At 39.5% G+C, this 22,882-nt stretch overlaps 3 protein-coding genes and 2 non-coding genes across 7 annotated transcripts; 4 read left to right on the top strand and 1 right to left on the bottom strand.

The window, feature by feature from the left end:
• Positions 1 to 379: 379 nt before the first annotated feature.
• LOC131783545 (zinc transporter ZIP12) lies at positions 380 to 5,305 on the top strand. Of its 3 annotated transcripts, none has more exons than XM_066168744.1 (7): positions 380 to 497; positions 1,071 to 1,217; positions 2,461 to 2,630; positions 2,986 to 3,120; positions 3,206 to 3,461; positions 3,964 to 4,151; positions 4,669 to 5,305. In XM_066168744.1, exons 2-7 carry the CDS (start codon positions 1,202 to 1,204, stop codon positions 4,813 to 4,815), a joined length of 912 nt encoding a protein of 303 aa, XP_066024841.1. In that variant the 5' UTR covers positions 380 to 497; positions 1,071 to 1,201; the 3' UTR covers positions 4,816 to 5,305. The 3 variants fall into 3 exon arrangements, with proteins under 3 accessions (XP_066024841.1, XP_066024840.1, XP_058956285.2); XM_066168743.1 differs by having other exon boundaries at positions 433 to 727; XM_059100302.2 differs by having other exon boundaries at positions 433 to 809.
• Positions 5,306 to 5,374: 69 nt separating this feature from the next.
• On the bottom strand, positions 5,375 to 8,904 carry LOC131783581 (uncharacterized). The gene is made up of 4 exons (XM_059100348.2): positions 7,729 to 8,904; positions 6,202 to 6,751; positions 5,977 to 6,121; positions 5,375 to 5,590 (listed from the first exon to the last, which is right to left on the bottom strand). Exons 1-4 carry the CDS (start codon positions 8,712 to 8,714, stop codon positions 5,445 to 5,447), a joined length of 1,827 nt encoding a protein of 608 aa, XP_058956331.2. The 5' UTR covers positions 8,715 to 8,904; the 3' UTR covers positions 5,375 to 5,444.
• Positions 8,905 to 9,343: 439 nt separating this feature from the next.
• Trnat-cgu (transfer RNA threonine (anticodon CGU)) lies at positions 9,344 to 9,415 on the top strand. The gene has a single exon. It is a non-coding gene; the product is annotated as a tRNA-Thr (tRNA).
• A 917-nt stretch (positions 9,416 to 10,332) lies between these two features.
• LOC131783559 (endothelin-converting enzyme 1) lies at positions 10,333 to 22,051 on the top strand. Its single transcript, XM_059100318.2, has 17 exons — positions 10,333 to 11,227; positions 12,334 to 12,387; positions 12,752 to 12,868; positions 13,134 to 13,205; positions 13,756 to 13,883; positions 14,508 to 14,730; positions 15,871 to 15,969; positions 16,699 to 16,776; positions 17,222 to 17,325; positions 17,719 to 17,777; positions 18,600 to 18,654; positions 18,806 to 18,873; positions 19,005 to 19,141; positions 19,727 to 19,792; positions 20,382 to 20,477; positions 20,666 to 20,742; positions 21,280 to 22,051. Exons 1-17 carry the CDS (start codon positions 10,520 to 10,522, stop codon positions 21,377 to 21,379), a joined length of 2,241 nt encoding a protein of 746 aa, XP_058956301.2. The 5' UTR covers positions 10,333 to 10,519; the 3' UTR covers positions 21,380 to 22,051.
• On the top strand, positions 16,852 to 16,923 carry Trnad-guc (transfer RNA aspartic acid (anticodon GUC)). Its single transcript has one exon. It is a non-coding gene; the product is annotated as a tRNA-Asp (tRNA).
• Positions 22,052 to 22,882: the final 831 nt, after the last annotated feature.

Genomic DNA, 22,882 nt, shown 5'->3' with positions numbered 1-22,882 from the left:
TGGAGGAAAGGCCTCTTGCGTTGCGCTTTTAAAGGATCTAGTTTTGCGTTATCAACTGGTCACTTTTGAGGGCCTGGGTGTGGAGGACTTTGGTTGAGTCAAAATAAAATTTATCAGTCCTCCACCTTCATACTCTGTTAGAAACGACTGATCCTCCTCCGTGCCTTTGAAAACCACCTGATCGTACCAAACATCCTCAGCTCCCCACCCTCCCCTCCCTGCCAAGCGATAACTGGTACTTAAAGACTCAATGTCTGCTTCTCAAAGAGCATCGTTCTGCGAACAAATTAATTTCACACAACAAAGCTGCACGCGCGCGCACGAGTTTCCCTTTAGTGACTCGCATTGCCATAGCAACTTTCATGTCTAGTAAGATTGTGCCAAATTTGTGTATCATTCTTGACACCACCTGAGAGGAAATAATTTCGACTTAAGAGGCGGTCAACAAGTGGAAAGCAAACCCCCTTAAAACATCGCCGTTGGTAAATATTGGAAATGTAAGGATGAAGAACACGTTCGCAAAAGTAACGTTACGTTACCTTCTCCTAGAACGCTTTTTCGTGTACGCTGAAATATCAGTAACAGGCCTTTTGATAAATACGGGTACCGTTTGGAATATTTAGCCTTTGTCTCCTATTTTTCATCATAATTTATTTTGAAGACTCGTATTCGGTCAGTCAAAAAGTCAACTCCATGGTTATTCCACTCTGAAAAGGATATTTAAAAGGTGAATGGGAAATAAGAGATATACTACTCGTATTCCCTGATTGCGAAACTGTATATTTGAGCCAAGACTGAATCTAACTAAGGTAAGCACTCGATATTTCTCCCAATGAGAATTAAAACATACTGGCCCGCGAGTCTGATCGGTGAGTACTTTTAAAATGCACCTAATCTCCTGCAGGTAAACTGCCGCGTACCCAGACTTCGTTTTTTTTTCAAAGCTGCGATTTACCTGGTTCAGAACTGGTGGCTTTAGTCATTGTAATCCCTTCCCTGTAAACAGCGTTTAAAAACGTGACCTTGCTACCTGCTTTTCTATAGATATTTATGTGTTATTATTTCCTCAGTGTTCTTCACTTGTGGAGACGTCTTCTTTTAATTTAACAAGAGAAATTTTGCCTCGTTCCGGCCAAAAAAAGGGATTAAAAAAACCGAACGCTTGAAACCTCCGCATCGACCGAAGGAACGGCACTCGACCATGTCCATTACCAGAGGTGAGTGTTGAAAGTGATCTCTCAATTCAAAATGAATTATTTGAGAATTTAAGCAGTTGACGAGCCAGATTGGCGAACCCAACATCATTGGTTTTAAATTTTAAGTTTTAGATTAAAAAATAGTGCGACCACAACACATCTTAAAGTCAATTTGATGTAATTGTAAATATTTTAACCCTTCTTTACGCTGATTGATCTCTTCTAACTCCGCTAATTGCAATCGTTGGATAAACAGCACCTTCCAAAAAACCACGACGTGCTCTCCATTTCACAGGGGGGAGAAGGAGGAAGGGAAAATATACCTTGTGCTCCTCGTTACACGAAAAATATGGTTTGATCTCTCCTAATTCTGCAATGATTGCAATCGTTGTATAAACAGGATCTTGCGAAAAATAAGCCATGCTCTCCGTTCGACAGTGTGCAAAGTAAATATAATTACCGGCTCTCCTCAAATAAAAAAAATATGCAAATACAGTAATTTTTCGAATGTCTCGCAAACTGGGCGACTAATCGATTCTTAAAAATGAAATGCAGTGAATAGGAAAAAAGATATTGAAAGTTGAACGATGGAGATATTTTTCAGGCCGCAGTATCTGCACTTGAGAAAGTGTCTGTTTATTGAACCTGCGTTTACTCAAAGCTGAAAGGGCAAATGTCGGAAATTAAATTTCACATTAATTTAAATACAGCTGATATCGTGCATCGTTGCCACGTTGCTAAGACAGGTTGCCATATGATCAATAAAGCTATGTCAACAGAACCGACTCATTTCCACCACAAAAGTGTAATTTTCACTTAAAACACACTCTGCCTGCCATGGCAAGATAGATCACCGATGCGCTTTTTCTGAGAGACTAGCGTGAAATAGGCCTAATGATGTGCTTTGCGTTTCTTGTTCTCGTGCTCATGTCTAATTTTTGGGCCTAGATACACAATTTTCGTCTCATACCCAGACCCTTCACGGCCAGGTAGTTACATTACATTTCAGCTATAGTTACACGGTGGCACATTTGCAGTTAATTGGCAGTTAATTGGCAGTCAGTTTCCCTATAGTCCCCCCCTTTATACATTGTTGGCGACGAAAAAAAAATACCACTAACTCCCCCCCCTTCTAAAAAAAAAAAAAAAAGAAAGTCCTTCCCACACAGGCGATAAATTATGCCTGTACCTTGGGCAGGATGGTGGCGTTGAAGTCATTGACGAACCGTGTGATTGGTAATAACTTTGATGTTATCGCCCTCAGTTATTCTTCAGGGATGCGGAGCAGAGACTGTCATTTTCTTCTTGTCTGTGCTGTCATCAGCTGTTATATGTCCCGCCCTTGGTAGATATTGTAAAGACGCAATCACAGTGCTCATCGCTCTTGGAGCTGCTTGTCTCACCGGCGACGCGATCTTCCACCTCTTGCCGCACGTAAGTAAAACTAACAACTTAAAAGTGTATTTCTAAAAAATGAACACTAGGAACTGTGCTCAATCTCAAAGCGGTTATGGATTTGGGAATAGGACGTGTTAAAAATGAGTTTCCCAAAAGCCAAAACTGAAAAAATCACAAGAGTGGATTAAAAGGATAGCGAGTATAGGACAGTATCCTGGACAAAATAATGTCAGATTATCTCAATGGCGAAAAGTCTTAGCTTTTCATCTGATCAGTTGAGAGGGTTGCACGAGTTTTCTTGACCAATCACAGAGTGGAGTGAGGCAAAACACATGCATTTCTTGATTACCTCTGGCACTAAACTTCAGTACTTCAATCTCAAATTCTTTAGGCATTATCTCAACATCACGACCATGACGCTGGTGCTACAGAATCTACTCATAGCGTACTTTTATGGCGTTCCTTCTTGGTTGTGTGCAGTATTTATTCCTTCTACCTATTCCATCTTTTTTTTCAAGTTATGGAGGTAAGGAGAACAAAACTGTGGTTGGCATGGTTGTCTGCTGTGCCTAAGTCACGCACTATGACAGTAACACAATCTCATTTTCTAGGGTAGTCACTCTCACTCTCATACTACGTCACCTGATCCACTTGAGAACAAGGGCCTGCTAGAGGCAGAAACCAAAGCCAAGCGAGAGCAGTCTGCGGCCAAAATTAACAAAACGCTCATAGGAACGATATTAGTGGGTGAAGTACTACACACATCGTGCGATGGAATAGCTATAGGAGCAGCTTTCTCAAAATCATCAGGGGACGGACTCAGTACGACACTAGCTGTGTTATTTCATGAAATACCGCACGCAGTAGGTAAGGAAATGACCAATTCCATATCAATCTTTTATGCTAAGCGAGTGTAGCCTCACTACATTTGCAAGCTCCTACGCATTTGGTGTGGGTATTACGCCCATGGGTTGAAAACTCTTTTCATTCACGTGCACGTAGAGAAAATATGCAATGGGCAAATTGTAAACTGGGCATGTATAATTTTTTTGAGAACAAAAGACATTGAAAGAATCACAACTTGCATGAAATACAACCCAATCTACACATTGACTTTTTAGCCTCTAAGAATGATCAGCATGGAATTTCTCCTGACATTATCATCCCTTAATCAAGCATCAAGGTCATGAGAATAAAGGAAATGATCGCAAACTCAGGAAGCTATTGTTAGTTTAACAAATTCTCCTTGTCAGCATCTTAGGAAATTTATATATTACTGTATAGAAAATATGCATGGGGTTCCATCGATTAAGTTGTCAGAAGCAGCGGCACTGCAAAATCCTTTTTTCGCTTTTCTAATTTCCTCTAGGTGATTTTGCCATCTTTGTCTCGTCTGGTCTGCGTTTCCGCGAGGCCCTGGGTCTGTTATGTTTCTGTTACCTATGCTCATACGCGGGCATACTTGTAGGAGCGACCCTAAGCGCCAGTCTGAATATGACGCCCTGGATATTTGCCGTCATAGCAGGAATGTTTCTTTACGTAGCACTGGCAGAAATGGTGAGTAGTGACCGTATATTCCTTGTTCATTAAATGGAATGTAATTGCTCCCATGATGCAACATGATAACACTCTCAAACATATGCTTGGACTCCCAAGTCGAGACTCCAATGTTTTAGTGTAAAGAGTCAAATTGAAGAAACAAGAACATGCTTTAATGAAATTTTGTAAGTTATGTGTTTTCGTCTTGTCACGAGCTTGGGACAAAGAATGACTAATTCTGAGTCCTAACGAGGAATCGAACCTCAGACTTTCGGGTTTCGTGCTCCATCGCTCTTCCACTGAACCGAAGAGACTCTACGGTGGGTCAGGCTATCGCTAGGTTCATCTCTGACACGCGAGCCGCATACACGTACTGTCAGGATCAGCATCGAAAGCATCGAGCGTTTCAACAGAGTAAGAAAGATGGAAAATTTTAAGATCGACAAAAAGAAATGGAGAAAGCTAGCATTCCATCCTTTTGTGCTTTAAAGTTACTGTTACCATGACAAATAAAGCTTCATTATTCCCATTTCAGGTTCCAGAGATGTTCGCCAGCATAACATCAAGATCTGATAAAAAACGGCGAGTTATATTTCTACAAAACCTTGGACTTTTGCTCGGATTTGCTATAATGATGACGTTAGCCGTTTTTGAAGAAACGATAAGGACATCGTTGCAGTAGTTAATACTATGGAAATGATTTTTTGTAGTTACCCCTCGGCTTCCTTTTCGCACAGCAAAAGTAAAATGTTGTTGAGGTCAGTCTGAAGAGAGTGATTCCAGCGGAATTTTCTCGTAGCCAATGAGAAATAAGCGGTAATCAGAAACGAAATGAACATGAACGCGAACTTCGCAGTAATGAACACTACTTTACCAGAAGTGAAAATAAGGCCTGACAAAAAAATTCAGGCCTGTACGGGATTTGAATCCTTGACCTCTGCGATATCGGTGCAATCAGTCTACCAACTGAGCTAACAAGCCAACTGGGAGCTGGTCAGTATGTTATTCATCACTATTGAGTTTATTATGAACCAACATACTCTGCTTAAGTACTATTCATTACTGCGAAGATTGCTTTCATATTCATGTCGAACATGAATTTATATCTGGTAATCCTTGAACACAGATCTTGGTCTTATCACTGTAAAATTAGGCTTACAAAAGAATAAGAACGAAATAATATTTTTGTCCTTTTTACGAAAGCGAGTGACAGAATTCTCTCTTGTTTACTTAATGTCCATTTATAGCATTTTTATTGCTGTAAAGTCGTTTTTGTCCTCAATCAACTTTCTCTTTTATAAAATTGACAAGCTATGTTACGTTTAAATCACGTGGCTTGGGATAAAACAAGCGAAACAGATTTTCAGTCTTCAAACGTGCCACGTGCAAACCGCTGGATAAAATGCGATCCATTAGGTCCCAGGCGGCTAAATGATCTGCTGTTCCTTTATCCATTCCTATGAAATGTAGAGGATTGTGAAAAAAGAGAATGAGGGATGAAAAGATCAACTGCTGCCGTTTCGATTTTCTGAGATGAATTCGCCATGTGCTAAAGAAAAAGAGCTAAGGCGCATTTTAATTGTCACAAAATCAAACGACAATGCCCAATAAGAAAGGAATTAATGAGAGCACGGAGTTAAAAAAGGAAATGACATGACGCATCGGAAAATTCGAGTGACCAAGGCACGAGAAGCTTCAGTTTTACATCCGATTGCTGGGAGGAAAGCCCCAGTTTTCTAAAAAATTGGAAAGCGTGTCAAACATAACCAATGAAACTCCGAGTACCCTTAGCACTGTTTTGAAAATTTATAAAAAACAGTATGAAAAAAAAAACCTTCCTAACCTCCAAGCCGATCCCAGTCGCTCTTGTAAATGCCGATCGTTTGGTAACCCCGGTCATCCCATGATCCATGCGGTTCAGCAGGATATGCCCCACAGTTCAAGCCGAAAAGGACTGGTGCAAATATCATCTTCCCTTCTATGCAGTGCTGTGACCCAAAGGAGCAAATAACATTTAGATCAATTTAACAATAATCAACAGAATGAGCTTCATCATTCTAGAGCTTACCTTTCGACAATTTTCAAAAATATCCGCTGGCAAATCCGTATGAACGTCACTAGTTAGAACAATACTCTGTGAACTCCGCACCAGTCCTACTCCAGAATTAATGGCGCGCGTCAAAGAGAACTCCCCGTTCAATTTTTCAACCTTGTACTTCTGCAACGAAGTGCCTTGCAGAGTCGTCTCGACGTCTAAGCCCGATTTTCCAGAGTGAACAATCACCAACTGAAAATCGACCTCTAAGCTCTCTCGCACGATTTGTTCCACTCTTTCAATAAAACGATGCAGCCGTTGACCTTCACGATCAACAGCAATAATCAAATGAATTGAAATTTCCTTCTTCCAGCCCAGATCCCTCGGATAACAAAGTTGCACGCCCTTCTCTTGTGAGTTTTTACCAACTTCGTTCTTTTGTAAATAGACATACTCTGCGACTCTTTCTGTGTAATCTAAAGCATCACAGCTTAATTCTATCTCAAGAAAATAAAGAACAGCATTGTTCTCTTGTTTTGTTGCCATACGCTCGAGGGTAAGAATTCTCTCGACGAAGTACTTTCTGGAGAATGGTTGAAAAAAAATAAACGAAAGAACTCTAGTTATTGTAATTTTAGTTATGTTTTAAGTTCCTATGTTCCTTTCTCTATCTAAAGAAATGAGGTTCAGCGGACCCTTTTTTTGTCTTGTCCATATCAAGTGCACATATGTATTTTTTCTTACCGATGCCTGATATTAGACTGAAAGACTGGCTGACAGTCCGAGTAGGTTACCGAGTGATTAGCTTAATGGATGAAAGAATGACTGACTGTCTGAATAAGAGAATGAATGACTTCCACACTGAATGATGCGGGAATGCATGAATGAATAAGTGAAAGAGCCACCAACCCATCCACTGACCCCCTGACTGACTGACCACTGATTGACTGATTAATTGGCTGACTTACTGACTCACTCACTCACTTGCTCACTGACTCACTGACCATTGATTGACTGACTGACTGACTGACTGACTGACTGGCTATTGATTGGCTGAGTTACAGACTTACTCACTTGCTCACTGACTCACTGACTATTGATTGACTGAGTGACCGACCCGCTGACTATTGATTGACTGACTGACTGACTGACTATTGCTCTGACAATCGCTCTGACGAAGGGCTAACGCTCGAAACGTCAGCTTTTTTACCCTTTACGGTGGCTAATTTACGTTTTCAACCCAGTTGTTAACACTAAATTACTGACTATTGATTGATTGACTCACTGACTCACTCTCACTGACTATTGACTGACTGACTCACTCACTCTCTCACTCGTCGATTATTAACTGAGTCACTCGTTCACCGACTGACTCACTCACCGACTTACTGCCTCAATAACTCTTGACTGACTGATTCACAGACTGACTCGCTGATTCAGTAACTATTGACTGACTGACTGACTTATTGACTGGCCCGCCGACTGACCAACTGACTTATTGACTGAGGTACTGTTACGAAATTAAATTATCGTTTGAGAGTTTGCAAGATACAGACTTACTTTGGGAAAACTTTTTCGAGTCCTGCCATAAAAAGATTTACCACCAACTTTGCTTCCACGTTATCCTGCCATTTCCGGTCATTATTAGTTACTCTGATTATTTCTTGAATAGCTTTGTATCCATGGAAACGGGGTACATTCGGCATAGTCGCGGTTGGAAGCGTATAGCTGCACGTGGGAAGCGTGCGTTCCACAGTACTGTCCGTGAGGAACGAGACGAGATAAGGCTTTGTAACTTTTAATTGGCTATCCGATGAAGCCTTCGAAAACTCAATTTGAGATACGAGGCGCGATTCTGCAGAATGCGAAATGTACTTCGATGTTATGACCTCCAAATAATGTTTCCCAGGTCGAATCCAGTGCAATTCCACAAAATCAGCGTCGGTGCCTTGAAGATGAATAATCTCCAGGGGGTATTTATTTCCCCTTTCGAGCAGAAAATCATCGGAAATCTGTGAATCGAAGCGAATTTCGCCGACAGGAGCGCTTCCTACGTGATCACGCATGGCCACGCTCGCAGCAAGTTTTAAACTCGCCAAGCTTTCATTTGAACCAAACCAGAACTCTGATCCATCATCGGAATATAGGACAAACTTGTAATAACCGGTTTCTGGTGGATGTAAATAACCGAATGCACGCTGGCCATAGTTGCTTCGATTTAACTGAATCTTCGTGTTTGAAATGAAGTATAACTCGTCGTAAAACCGTGGAAAGAAAGGAGAGTTAAGCAAATTTGACAATTTTCCGCCACAAACGTTTGACCAAACTTGAACTGCTATTTTTCCCATAATTTTCTTATTGTCATCTTGTGGTGCCGAAGATTTTGTTGAAACCTCTTTCTGCCATAGGTTCTGTAATCTTTTCAACTCGCCTATTTCGTGCTTCTTTGTGACATGGTTGTAAATCAACACTAAAGCCAGAACGGAGAGAACGCTGCCGATATGATCCAGAAGTCGGAGCACATTTCTCATACTTGAAGATCTCATTGTTTCAAAAATCACGAAATATTCGACAAGTGTTTTCCGTGAGATTTTACGCAGGAAAGATCGTGAGAATAAACGCTCCAACTTTTTGATCTTCCCAAATACGGTGATTATTCCTTTGTTACAAGGGTGACCCTTGGTAAGTCAAAATCACTTGCAATCGAACGTAGAATCGGAAATGGTTCTTTCGTCGTCTGATGATGGTTGTGTTGTTTTGCAAGCCTTTGAAATTTTGCATAAGCTGTTGTCAGTCATTTCCAAAGAAACGGGAACTTTTTAGCAGGAATGCGTAACCGCGTGGTTCAAATGTTTACTTTTGGAAAATAAAAAGATAGAAGCATACTCAAAATATATATCTAGACTATTAAATAGATTAAAATGTTATTAATGAAAAGAAGTTCCTGTAGAATAAGATGTTAAATGTAATTTATAAGCCGCTTAAAGTAGTCTGATGCCTTTGATCCATGATGTTTCGAGAGCCATTCATATTCTACTATGAAGAAGTGGAACGGTTTATTTGTGTTGTTTTTTTTTTTTCCAAAATTTTATTCAAAATTTCAAATGCAATGGTGATGGAGCACTTGGCGACCAAAAGTATATATCTCTAATGAAATGAAAACTTCTATCGCGTAGCCCTGTTAGCTCAGTGGCAGAGCACTGGTCTCGTAAACCAGGGGTCGGGAGTTCGATCCTCCTACAGGGCTGCTTTTATACTAGAATTCTTTTGATTTAGCTACCTAATCTTCAAGACCATTTTCTGTCCCATTTTCTGTCTCCTTTTAAAGAAGACTATTACTATCTTCTACATGGCTATGAAAAATGTCTTTGTAGAATAGAAAGTTGAAATAAGATACTCTTAGTCCCTTAAATTAATGTATTGAATGAACACCAACCATTTACATATCAACCTTAAAATTGTAATGTTATGATTGGTGTTGTGACTCAGGATGGTGTTCTTTTTCTTTTTTTTTTTTTACAAAATTTTCATATCGATTAACGTCTAACTATGCGTTTTCAAAGGCAACACAACAAATCAAAATATTGCGCATTTTAAACAGTTAATTACATTCACCATCATTGTTTTTCTTCAATGGGACCAAACTATACTTTTTTAAACAATTTCAGGCTATTAATTAGCATTATTATACTTAAGTATGATGTAAGGCTTTTAAAAAATTCCCTTTTTTAAACTTTTTTAGGTCATTAACTCACACTGACTCAAAAATAGGTCACAAGTCCACTTTATTCCACCTCACCTCAAACATACTCACAAACATATAAAATTCTCTTGACACAAAATCTTCCAGAAAACCCCCTTCTCTCCATCCCCCAATATAAAATTCCCTGGGACATGAACCCATCCGTTTATATCCTACTTAAAAGCCCCGATAGAACTTAGTGTTACGAGAAGAGCTTTAGTTTTTTTTTTGTCTTGTTTTATTCAATTGTTTTGTTTTTTTGGCTGTAAAGGTACAGTTTTGATCAGTTTTTACCAAGAGTATTGTTTGAGCAACCAATGATTTATTTTTGCAATTTTTCTCGACATATTTCCTCCTAACCCTCAACAGGTGGCAAGACGAAATATTCGCTTGTCAAAACAGGTACCGGTCACATTCCGTAATCACCTGAACAACTTCTCACTCGAGAAAGATCACAGAAAAGTATTTCTATCGTCTTCTCTCTAAGAAGACTGAGCCGCAACGAAAGAACCTCTCACCTTTTTCTCCTCTCAAAAGATTTTAATCAAGGAACCGATGTCGTAATCACAAAATAAGTCACTTTGTAACATACAGCCTTCTGGAGCCGACATGGAAGGAAGGAAATTATTTAGGACAGGAGTTGACTCGATCGTAGGACACCATATCCAGGTTTTTGCTTTAAATGTTATGTTTCTCGTTTTAGTTTCATGCGCTAGTTTGCCTAAAGACAATATTCCTGTTCGAAGCGCTTCGCCTTTAAAAATCGATGCGACAAAACCCGCTCGTTCAGATAAAAGTGAACAAAACAGTATTATGCCTGGACCTATCTGCCAATCAGAAAGTTGTAAAGCGATTTCAAAGTTAATCCAAAAAGTTCGCAATGCGTCGGTGGACCCTTGCGACAATTTTTACGAGTATGCTTGTGGTCAGTGGATCAAGGAGAATCCAGTTCCTAAAGGGCATCTGCAGTTCTCAAGGATAACACAACTGTCCAAAAATAACGAACGAATTATGAAACAAAATCTTCTTGCCGATGGACCTCATAACACGGAAACGCTGATGAAAGTGAAGAATTTTTACAGGTCGTGCTTGAATGAGGTAGCCATCGACCATCTTGGAAATAAACCGCTGTTAGATTACATCGAAAGCTTAGGATCTTGGTCTCTAGCTAAAAACTGGAGAGCAAAGAAGTGGAGCTTCTATGATACGCTAGGCTATGTGCAGAAGAACTATCCCGTAGAAGTGTTCTTCAGTGTAAATATTATTCAAGATCCCGTCAAGAAGAAGGGAAGCGCAGAAAGAAAATATGTCATTCTGGTGAGTATTTATACAGAGAAAGAAAATTTATTTCTCTACGCATGTCGATGTTAATGGTTAAACGGCATAAAAGCCAGGAGAATCGCAACTCTGACGCTTGCCCTTGTTATTCGGTAAAGAGATATTTCTGCTCCCCCCCCCCCCAGCCGTTAAGAGCATTCCAATATATTTGCACATTATAGGGCCAGACTTTTTTCGGGTTCCCTGACAGTTCGTTAAGTGTGTGTCTATTTGCCTTGGTATAGGTAGTGATAGAGCTTTGTCCTAATACAAATAAATTGACCCCCACTAGGAGGGGGCTGAGAACTTGAGATATACCGCAAGTTCATCGTAGATTTTCCTCTGGCCTTTTTTTTTTTTTTTGCTACCGTAACAAAGTATTTTGACGCCTTCTGGTTTAAAAAAAACTGAATGGGAAAAGAAGTGTAACGTTAGACATTTCCTAAGAACAGGAAAAAAAATGTAATAGGTTTTTGAACTGGGGGTGAATCTAAAACAAGTTTCCCCGGAAACCTTAAAAACTAGGCGAGAATGGTTAATATTTTTGGCCTCCGAGGTTACCATACACTTCCTTACACCAAAGTTATTTCAGATTTACCTGGCTCCAGCTTAGATAAGGGTCTCTTTGACGAAAGGCACCTTAAGTATTTAGTGCCTCACCATTATGTCCGAATTAGGTAATCCAAAGAGATGGTTATCGATTAAATAATATAACTTCGATCAGATCGCCATCTAGACAAGTGCAATTTCGGTGGCAATTTCGGTTCTACACATCTTTTTATTAAAAAAAATTGTCCACTACGAAGGTTAACTTATAGACTGGTTTGGGCACATCTACAAGAGTTCGTTGGACTAGTATAGTAGCCACAAGTTCTTTACTGAGACCTGTTCTGCACTTTTACATTAGACTTCTGTAGTAACAAATGACTATGTCACGCGTTTGCCAATTATCTCCATGAGCCTATTCATTGTAATAAAGGTAACCTTCGTCGAAATACGATAATTTCTAATGCCATAAAACTTATATATAGGAATTGTAAAGAGGATCAAGGTAAATATGTATTAGCGATTTTTGTCGATATGTTTTTTGTTCCTGTTTCCTTTAGATTGACCAGGCAACTCTAAACCTTCCACAAATCATCTATTTCACAAGCAAAAAGGTAAGAAGCCAAAGCTAATAAACATTTTCATTGATTCTCAGAGTAAGGAGTTGTTAGATGTTATTTTTTTGGGGACCAGTCTCAATTAATCGCCTGAGGGGAGTGGACGGGGGATGGGGGGGATTACATTGTTTTCACGAGGTAACGGAGGGGGGTCAGTCGTCTCAAACAGAGTTTAAAGGGGTACTGTTGAAAAATGGCTGCCAATGAGTGTGGGGGGGGGGGGGGGCGGGAGATCATTAGAGTACTACATAGCCTTATGGGGGATATCCGGCAAATCTTATCGTGAGAAATCTTACGCACGAACATCACGCGCTTATTTTCATGTGTCTTTGAGGTTACTGACTTTTGTTGTTTGCCTCAGGTTTTAAAAGAAGTATGGAAGTACATGTCAATTATCACGAGTCTTTCTGGGGTCAGTAAAAAAGACTCCAAACGAGCAATGAAGGATTTGCTTCTATTTGAGGGAAAACTTGCACTGGTGAGTGAAAAATTCACATTCAAATATACACCAGTCATTTTTTTTTAAAGAGGAACATCTGATTTTTTAGAGAGAAGCAGAAATCTGACATAAACTCATATATTGTATTACTGAATCAATTTAAGTTACGTTATGCGTTTTTATAAGAAATGCCAGTAAAGGCTGTTTTCCGTCAGGCGCAAGAAACTGATAGCCGAGAATGCCCTTCCAAGTTTCCTAAATTTAAGAGAAATTCAGAATTATTAAGTTCCTCATTCATTTACAGTACTGGGTTCCGAAAGTGTCCAAGAAATACGTACGGATTCCTATCGGCAAGCTGGAGGAGGCTCTTCCAGAGGTAAACCCCTAAATTGGTCTCTCCCTCCCGCGCAGAGGCTCAACATGACTTCGTAGAGAGAGGCCGCTGAGAAATGATCGCAGGTTCATGTTTTTAGCTTCACGATCCTCACTTTACTGCAGAGCTCAAACAACAAACCTCCTCGGGAAAATAGGGGGCCTCAAACATAACTGATAGTCTTCCAAATCAGGTCGATCATAAACATTTGTTTATAAAGCGTTTCACGCACGAGCCACTAGCAGTTATGCAAATTTAACAGCAAAAAGGAAGGTGATAAAATAAGGAAATGATTGAAATCCTACAAAAATTTTCTTGGTACCCCCATCATAGCCACCATCCTGTACTATAATCGCCACATAAACATGCTAATACGTTACTTATTGTTTTTTTAAAAAATAAATTCAGTGTTTGTTAGAGGATTTAACCGCGGAATCCGAAGGTCTGAGGTTCATATCCAAAAGGAAGCTCAGATTTTATATTTTTCCTATTCTGGAGAAAAATAAATAGCATCTCTCTTTAAGTAATAAATTTTTTGCTTCTTTGTTCATAGTTCCCTTGGCTGAAGCACTTGCAAAAGGTGTTGTCAAGGCCTGATCTCACTAAAGACGACTTGGTAGTGGTGCTAGCAAATGACTACTTACAGAATATGTTGAATCTACTGCGCACGACCAAAAAGAGGTGAGCTTATTCGAGTTTTTCTCCGTTGCTTAACTTTTTCAATCCCTTGGAGTGATCAGCATCAAATTTCTCCTTATAGTCTCACAGGGGAATCAAAGGTTAAGATCAGGAGAATAAAGGAAATGATCACCAACTAAAGAAGCTCTTGAATGTTCACAAATTCTCCCTGTTGATATCATAGGACATATCTAGAGAATGGTACGGAGAATATGCATACTGATGTCATGGTGTAAGGGTTTAGCGTACAGTCTCTTCAGCCGGGGGGCCATGGATGAGATCAGGCTTAAGGGAAGAGACGAATTAGTGACTTGGTAGACCGACAGAAATGTTGTGAGGGATTAAGCAGTGGGAGGAGAATATGTTAATGGAAATTATGTTTTGTGTGATTCTTTCTTTTAAAAAAAAAATATATATATATATATATATTTTTTTTTTTTCAAGTTTTTATTCCTTCCGGACAATCTTCAAAGAAACGGACACTAGATAGAGCGGAGAGTGACAGCAATAATACAGAAAGCCCCGTGAAATTCACCGATGAATTGCTTAATATCATAGTATCTAAAAACTTCTGCCTAGTCATGAGCCCAGCGCGGTATTTACTTCATGTTGTTTTGTTTTTCTTAGTGTTTTATCAACGTATATGGTATGGCGCTCCATTAAGGATGTCGTGCCTCTCCTTTCAAAAGAATTCCGAGCGGTTCACCAAAAATTCAAAGTGAAACTTCTTGGAAGCAAAAGAAACAAGACCAGAGCAGACATCTGTTTTAGCTACACCAACAACATCCTTGGCCCAATGCTTGGAGCGTTGTTCATCAGAAGTGCTTTTGGTCCGAGCAGCAAGGAGAAGGTAGGAAACTCGCCAACGTCATACCCAATCGCTCTGACGAAGGGCTAACGCTCGAAACGTCAGCTTTTTTACTCTTTACGGTGGCTAATTTACGTTTTCAACCCAGTTGTTAACACTAAATTACCTGCTATACTCTCCCACCGACGCAGCACCACAGTTTCTTTAGAAACTTACCCCTTTATTCAACGTCATACCCAGTTCCTCTCGTCCTTTTTGCGCCCGGTCCTCTTTCTGTTTGTCGTTTTGGCTCAGAGAAATCTGGGAACGAGATTAAATGATATGACATGACATTGTACCATGAAAGTAACAAGGCTAGATCACATGCAGTCAACTCTCGTTACCACGACCAATCTCGCACGATAATTTACTGTTTGTATCACTGCTATTTACATGAAGAAGTGTTGTTTCTTCATCCTATTTCAAAAGGGTGAATCGAGTAGTGATATCGTGAAAAAAAATCCAGAATTTTTGGGCGATAGCAAAGTACCAGTTTATTTCGAGCGTTCAGAGAGTTTGTTAACAATACGAACATTACATTGAAACTCCATTAAACATTCAAAATTTTGGAGTTGATGAAGTCCGTATTGCGTCGACACCGTGTTGGCCGGGAACTTGCAGCAGCTCAGTGACAGTGTCGCTTATAACTGGGTGTCCTTTACAAAGAGATATCTGAAATGTGAAAGTTTCCTACATTCGAAATGCTTGGCTGTCTCTCTATTTCTAAACTGAGGGTCTCAATTGGTCAGGTAATTACATGGTCTTTACGCAGACCTCCAATTTCTCTTTTCCTCTCCTCAGGGCGTTCTGGCACTCTTCCTTCTTGCGCTTCCTCGATCAACTTTAAAAAAAAGAAAAGAAAAAAAAAAACTGGACCGGAATCCCTCTCTTTGTTCTATTTTCGTAATCGAGTGTGTACAGGGCTTTTTTCTCGACATTCTTATCATTATTATGAGGATTTTTCTTCGATGGGCTAATTCAGGCGAACCGCAAGAATGACATGCATTTCACGATCCTCTCACTGCTATCGATTTTTTTTTTATTGTTGGTTTTTTTTATCAGTGAAACGATCCTTACTGTACATTATCCTAGATCTCCCAACATCCTCTACGTAAAGCTGATCACGCCATTTTTCTTTTCAAGGTGGAAGTTATGATGGAGGGTATCATCCGGGCATTTAAAGACCGTGTGGCAGGGGTGGGCTGGATCGATAATCAAACTGTTCAAGCCGTCAGAGAAAAAGTCAGTAAAAGATGTTGAATTCAAAATATTCATATTAAATGAAATCATAAAAGGAAATCCCTTTCAAAATGATTTGATTGTGTGCAGTCTTAAAAAAACGAACTTAAACTTTTGAAACAATCGAACCCGCACGTGTCGTTAATGATCGTCAATGATCTTTTGGGAAGAGTTTCCTTAAAACCTTCTCAATAGATCGTTTACGTTTCTTAAATAAAGACATTTAACCCTTTAACTCCCATGAGTGACCAGGACAGAATTTCTCCTTACAATATCAATACAATATCAACCAGATAACTGATTAGAATAAAGAAAAATATTAATTTGGGGATAATGAATTGATCCAATACTAAATTCTCTGAACTAACATTATAAGAATTGTATTGTTTATAGTAAGGAGAATTAAAAATTTGATTTGGGAGTGAAAGGGCTTGGACGACAGGTGCGAGCACCCTGTGTATCTATTGTTGGATCCCTTTTGTTTCTGCGAACAACAGAGAAGAAAGTGGATTTTATGCCCATGCTAAATTTTGTCAAAACGAAGCGTAAAATAACCAGATAAGAACCTTCAGAAAGCTTGAATGAAATATTCATGCTGAAAGTCAATTACTTTCAAAAGTGGCCAGATAAATGGAGACCTCGGGGTTCATACCCTGTGCATGTGCCTTTTAAAGTTTCCAGTTGCTCCAATTTTTATGTGGTTGACATTTTACTTCTTACTTTGGTTCTCAGGCGGATGCAGCACTTTATCAAGTTGGATATCCTGATTATTTGTGGAACGAAAACAAATTTTCCGAAAGATATAAAATGGTAATTTTAAACAAATTGATTCAATGTTGCTAAAGAAAATCTGTATCAATACGTGATTTATGTAATTCGTTAACATCCTCGGTAGTATAGTGGTGAGTATCCCCGCCTGTCACGCGGGAGACCGGGGTTCGATTCCCCGCCGGGGAGAATGGTTACTTTCTTTTTTTTTTCTTTTTCTTTTTTTTTTTTTCGCTTTATTTGGTGGAAGAAACATTTAAGTCCTGCAAAATTGTACTAAAGCTATTACTCTACCCTTTGGATTTTTTTCGAAACTTAATTAGAGCATGAAATAGCAGCTGTGTCCTCGCCCCATCCTCCCGATCAAGGACACGACCTACATTTTGATTTCTTTCAAACGCCGACAGCCATAAGACAAGTTTCAATGCAATAATTTTTCTAAGCTTTCCGTTTATTTAATGCTTTTTTCCCGTGATTTTTCTTCTAGCTGAACATTACAGGGAACCAGTGGTTTCAGAACGTACTGAACACAGACCAGTTTTCCAACTATCAAACCTACCACAAGTGGGGAAACCCAGTTGATAGACATCAGTAAGTCGGGTAACTGTTAGTGTACTTTTAGAAAAGTCGCCCGTGCATACTTTCCCCCGGTACTGTTCAAACTAGGCACATTTGATAAAAAATTCCATGTACTCACAAGTAAACCTAACTCGGCAATTTGGGATTAGGAGAACTTGTCAAGGAGAAATTATTATAGAGAAAACTTGCTAATAATAAAAGATTATTTTCGAAGGAAACGGTAAGGAAAAGATTGAAGAGAAATTTTTCTCCATTACCGTTGCCAATTTTACTTGGCTAAGGTTTATTACAAGAAACTTTTCCCTGAAAAATACATTTGTCAGGAATAACTTGTTTGTTGGTTATGATAGACATTTTCTGCTCCGTCCTATTTGAGAACTTGTGTTTTTTGCCTTCTATTTATAGGTGGATAACTGTTCCTCAGTTGGTGAACGCGTTCTATGTTATAACTAAGAATGAAATAGGTAAAGAAATCAATCATTCGCACGAATGGCATGATATTCAAAGGTTAAGATTAGTAATAAAACTTGAAAAAAGCAAGAAACCAGCTTGTAAAGGAAATTTCTTGAACCGACTACAACACAATTTTAATCGTGAAGAAAAAGTGATTCAGACTACTGTGATTATGTCTCGCTACGCATGTAGTCATTGTGTGACTAAGGGCCTGGTTCTCGTGCGTTTTCCTCGTGATTTCTCTGGTGTTGACGACTCGACAATTAACATATATCTGCTCAAACTGTTGGCATGGATGAACCTGGGCTACATAAACTGGGCCCAACAGACAGTGAAGAGTTTAAAAGCTTTTAAACTTTTTACGGTGGCCAACTTACGTTATCAACTCAGTTGATAACACTAAATTACCCTGATATACTTTCTTACCGATGCAGCACCACAATTTCTTTAGAAAATTACCCCCTTTATTCAACAGACAGTAAGTTTCTTTAATCAAGCTCTTCGGACTAAGTTTCACCGCCCGATCACAGCCGAGCATAATAAACGTGTAACCGGTCCTGCATTGCCTAAAGAATTATCGCAGTGTGCATTTGAAAGGTCGCGACTCAGATAATGAGTGATGACCACTTTACAAAATTATTACTAATTACTCTATTTAATTTATATCAGTTATAAACAACTCTTAGTTTAGATTTCTAATCAGGTACATTGCATTCATTTTGAGGTTATATCACTGTGATGTCAATGTGCAGCAATTATGTACCGGAGAAAAAATGGTAAAGCTAGAACTAGGCGACATGTTACAACAAACACGTTTTCTTTATTTTTTTCAGTTGTACCAGCGGGAATTCTGCAAGAGCCATTCTTTTATGGAAACGACATACCAAGGTGATAACACAAAAATTGAACATTTCGAACTAGTAAAGTTTTCATGAAGTGTTTCAACAATCGCTAGTTCTTATTTGTGTGGCACTGTTTTGTCTTAACCTGGCGTCGCCTGGTGAGTTCTTAAGTTTTCCCATAAATTGCCTCGTTTCAGGTCCTTAAGTTACGGTGCCATTGGTCACGTGCTAGGTCACGAGTTGACGCATGGCTTTGATACGACAGGTAACAGTTTTCACATGATTTTAGCATGCAACTTCGTTCTCCCAACATGCCGAGCTTTAAATTCTTTTTTACAGCTGTTTTTGCTTTTGTAACGTTAGAGATGAGAAATATGTTTTTCTCTATGTTTCCAGGAAGAAAATTTGATAAGAATGGTGAACTTATTGAAAAACGAACTCAGTGGAGTGAGCCTGCGATCAAGATGTTTCAAGAAAAAGCAAAATGCTTGGTGGAGCAATTTTCACAGTACAAAGTCCTTAACAAATTCCACGTAAGTTCGAAACGCGATTATTTACCAGCGTTTAAGTGATATGTATAGGATTAAAGGTATTAAACCGATTTTAATACATAGTTTGAACCCAGGAGTATCATTTTTGAGTTGAACGGTATGGGTAGTGGTGATTGTCGAAACGTGAGTCATACCTTCCAATAACAATCCTTCTTATGACTCCTTTGACCTGCACGGTCAAAGAACTCCTTCTTGAAGAAACGTTAGTTCATAGCAAGTTAACACAAAGTCGTTCTTTAGATTTCCCTGACAGTTTCCTGGTGTATTTTTTACCCCCTCCCCTCCCCCCCCCTCAGTTGAGAGAGGCACTGTGTTGTAGACACGAAGACGAGGCTTGAGCCCCCATCTTAATCACGTGGCGGAGTTCAGGGTGCAGTCTTTAGATCACCGTCTTTCTCATTACTTTTTTTATCTTTAACATTTTCTTAACAATTGACCAGATCAACGGTCTTCAAACTTTGGAAGAAAACGTGGCAGACGGAGGAGGCCTGAATCTAGCATACCATGTAAGCAATATCACGTGATAATTCTCACGTGATCGTACTTTTCTTTTTATTTGATAAACAGATTAGTGGACAGAAAACTCTTGGCGAAAACATCGCTGACTTGGGAGGAGTCAACCTTGCTTACCACGTAAGAATTATTTCCTTATTACCCCAGCTACGTCGAAGTTCTCCTATGAAATTTGTTCAAGTTCAATGCCTAATATTCATTTGTCAAGTGTGTTCATCTGCTTGAATTTACTCGTAAGATTCTTATCCCAAAAATGTAAATCACAACAGCCTGGTTAATGTCAAACCGAGGTCCTACTTGCATCGCTAAGATGAAGGTCCCTGCCTCTTGGCCACGCAAGGCTTGGGGTACGCGAGTACAGCCAGTTATATAACAAACGAAAATAATGTAGTCGACCTATGAAATCTCGAGACAAAATGCGTGTATTTGATGCAAAGAACGGTTAAACGTATGACCAGGCTGATGCAGTAACCAATAATAGTGAAAAACAGATAACAGAATCAGCTTATGAGATCTCTAATAAAAATATGTAGTTCAGGAACAAGGCGCGGGAAAACTCGCAAAAACTCTGAGAGCAGGTCGTGGCTGGCTCTACCGAAGTTGCATTTTAATTGTCAAAACTTCTGCTAGGTTTTAATGATAAAGGAGCTATTGTGTCTTGATCTTCCTTTTTCCCTATTATTTTAAATACCCTATGTCTATTTGACAGGCTTACAATTCGTTTATCGAGGAGAATGGACGGGAAGAAGTACTACCAGAGCTTAACATGACAAGTCAAGAGCTTTTCTTTATCGGATATGCCCAGGTAAATTGAACAGCACAACTTCCAACTGGATTTCAAAATGTGTTGCAGACTGAGTGAATTTCATTTGCTTTCCTACTCAACAAATAGATTCCATGCTGCCGTGCGTCTGTTTAATAATAAATCACGGATGACTTCAAAATGTGGTGAGAACAAACACCTGATGTTCTTTCGAAATTTTTCCCCTGCAGAAAGAGTGTACGCGCACCACTCCAGCCGCCGAATTCTTGTCAGTAACGGAAGATGTTCACGCCCTAACCAAGTACAGGTAATACTGGAGGTTCCTTTCCTTTCTCTGAGAAACACAGAAGCGTAATGAATGGTTAGCGTTTGTATTAGACCCCGCGTCAATAGATTCAGAACCTACCTCTAACCGAAGTTATTGCGTTGTGTTGTGGACGAGGTACTTTTTCAGTGCTTTTGCACATCTCAGGAGTATCAATGGTTAGTAACTACCACACAGGAAAATAGTACTTTTCGCGAGCGCTGATTGGCTAATTCGGAAGTGATTAGCAAGTACTATTCATCTTAGAGAAGCTGAAGAGACAAAACTCGCCCTTCAAGAGTTTAATTTCCGAACAATTTTCGGTATATTGACAGAAATAAACTGAAAGTTTTGGTTTCTGCGTGGTATGCACGTCCTCTTTCTCAGCTTTAGGGAATGTGGGGGCCTTTTGAATAAAAGCCTGAATAAGGAAATACAGCACGTTCGCCGTAAAGGGCACAAAAATGAAGAAAGGATTTGTCCTATGAAATTTTTCCTCAGCATTATTTCTTAACGCAATGTTATTGGTTTTATTCTTAGGGTTATTGGTACCTTATCAAATTTTAAGGAGTTCTCTAATGTTTTCAAGTGTAAAGCGGGATCATATATGAACCCAAAGAAGAAATGTGAAGTTTGGTAGACGCACGACATACGGAGGTCATATGGACAAGTGCTCTTGCATAATTGTTGAATTTGCTATTATTTTTCCCATACACCGTTTGCAATTTTTGGGGTTTATTTTCGAGTTCTTCTGTTTTCAGTTGACAGTCTTACAGTCGAGTATTGTATTGAAAAAAAAATGTCGTACGCCGACATATTTACTCTAACCGATCACAAGCAACACGCTATGAGATACGGTGTTGTCTCAAGTAACCAATCGAAGTAAATGCAACCAGCAAAAGTATCGAAAAAGTGTATGTTCAGTTCACTGCTTTCCTGCGAGTCGTGCGTTTGTACTTTAGCGGTTTGATTAAGTCTTAGAATTTTTACCCTCGTCAGTGATTACCGCACTTTGGTTTACAGTTTACGCCCTACACTACGTAGGTCTTAGAGGCCGGTGATGTTCTTCTTCACCAGCGACTTTCCTGGAAGTCACAATCGAGGGACTGAAACCGTTGCGTCAGTCACCCTGTAATGTTCGTGGTGGGCGATTACTCATGTTTTATTCTTGTTAAGAACAAGACATATATATGGGTAGTTAGCGCATTAATTTTAACCGCATTCAAAGTTGAAGATTTGCCATATGAATTTGTTATAATTTTCTGTACTAACCTATAGACACCAAATGAAGGAATAAAGATTGAAAATCCCACCTTTGTCCTGTATGCAATCGTGATTCTGGTGCCCAGAATTAGGGGATATGAGAACGAAAGTTAGGCCCTCATTATTATGCGGAGAACTCTCCGCCTACCTCGCGCGTTCATTATCGCTAGTTGGCTCGAAACACGCGGGCTTCGCGGCTCGTATCGCGGGTGCTTAAACGGACCACGCTTGATCATTGCTCCAGTCTTGAGTACTAAATAATTGTTCCCTAAGCGCGCGTCGGATATGAGATGGTAAACAGCCAACTAGGCGCGTAGGGCCAAGTTGGCAGTAACCAATCTCCTATCCAACAAGCACGAATGGAATGATTGTCTTATTGAATTTTATCAAGTCCTGAACGTTCGGAATATTCGAAGCTTTTATCAGCTTTGCAACAGCGGGCGCAATGCATTTCTACATGAGGTTACTCGGAATATGAGCTGATAACTGGAGTGGAGTGTACCAATTATGATACTAGAAATGCAATATTCGGAGTTGAACATTTAATAATGACTTTTGGATAAATAAACGTAAGGAAATTGAGAAATAAAAAAATCGTGATAGCCGCCTGGGTGTTAGCATTTTTAAATGTAACCTATATAAAAAGGTCGATTGACTCGAGACTATCCTATTAATTACTGCTAGTCTGTTTTAAATCATTTTTTGAAGCGGTCTTGGAAACAAGCTTAAACCTGAGTTATCACCTATAAAAACCATGCGCGCACGTGCTGTGAAATGCAAGACGATCTCTAAAGCCGCTTTCGAATATTACGAAGGCCATCATAATATTTTCATAGGAGAAGGCATTTCGATCTCCTTGTTTTTTTAAGGTGCTTGAGAA

Source organism: Pocillopora verrucosa, chromosome 6, assembly GCF_036669915.1.
Source record: "Pocillopora verrucosa isolate sample1 chromosome 6, ASM3666991v2, whole genome shotgun sequence".
Classification (NCBI taxonomy): Eukaryota; Metazoa; Cnidaria; class Anthozoa; order Scleractinia; family Pocilloporidae; genus Pocillopora; species Pocillopora verrucosa.
Note: the sequence above shows the minus strand (reverse complement) of the source record. Positions and strands in the feature narration are given on the sequence as shown.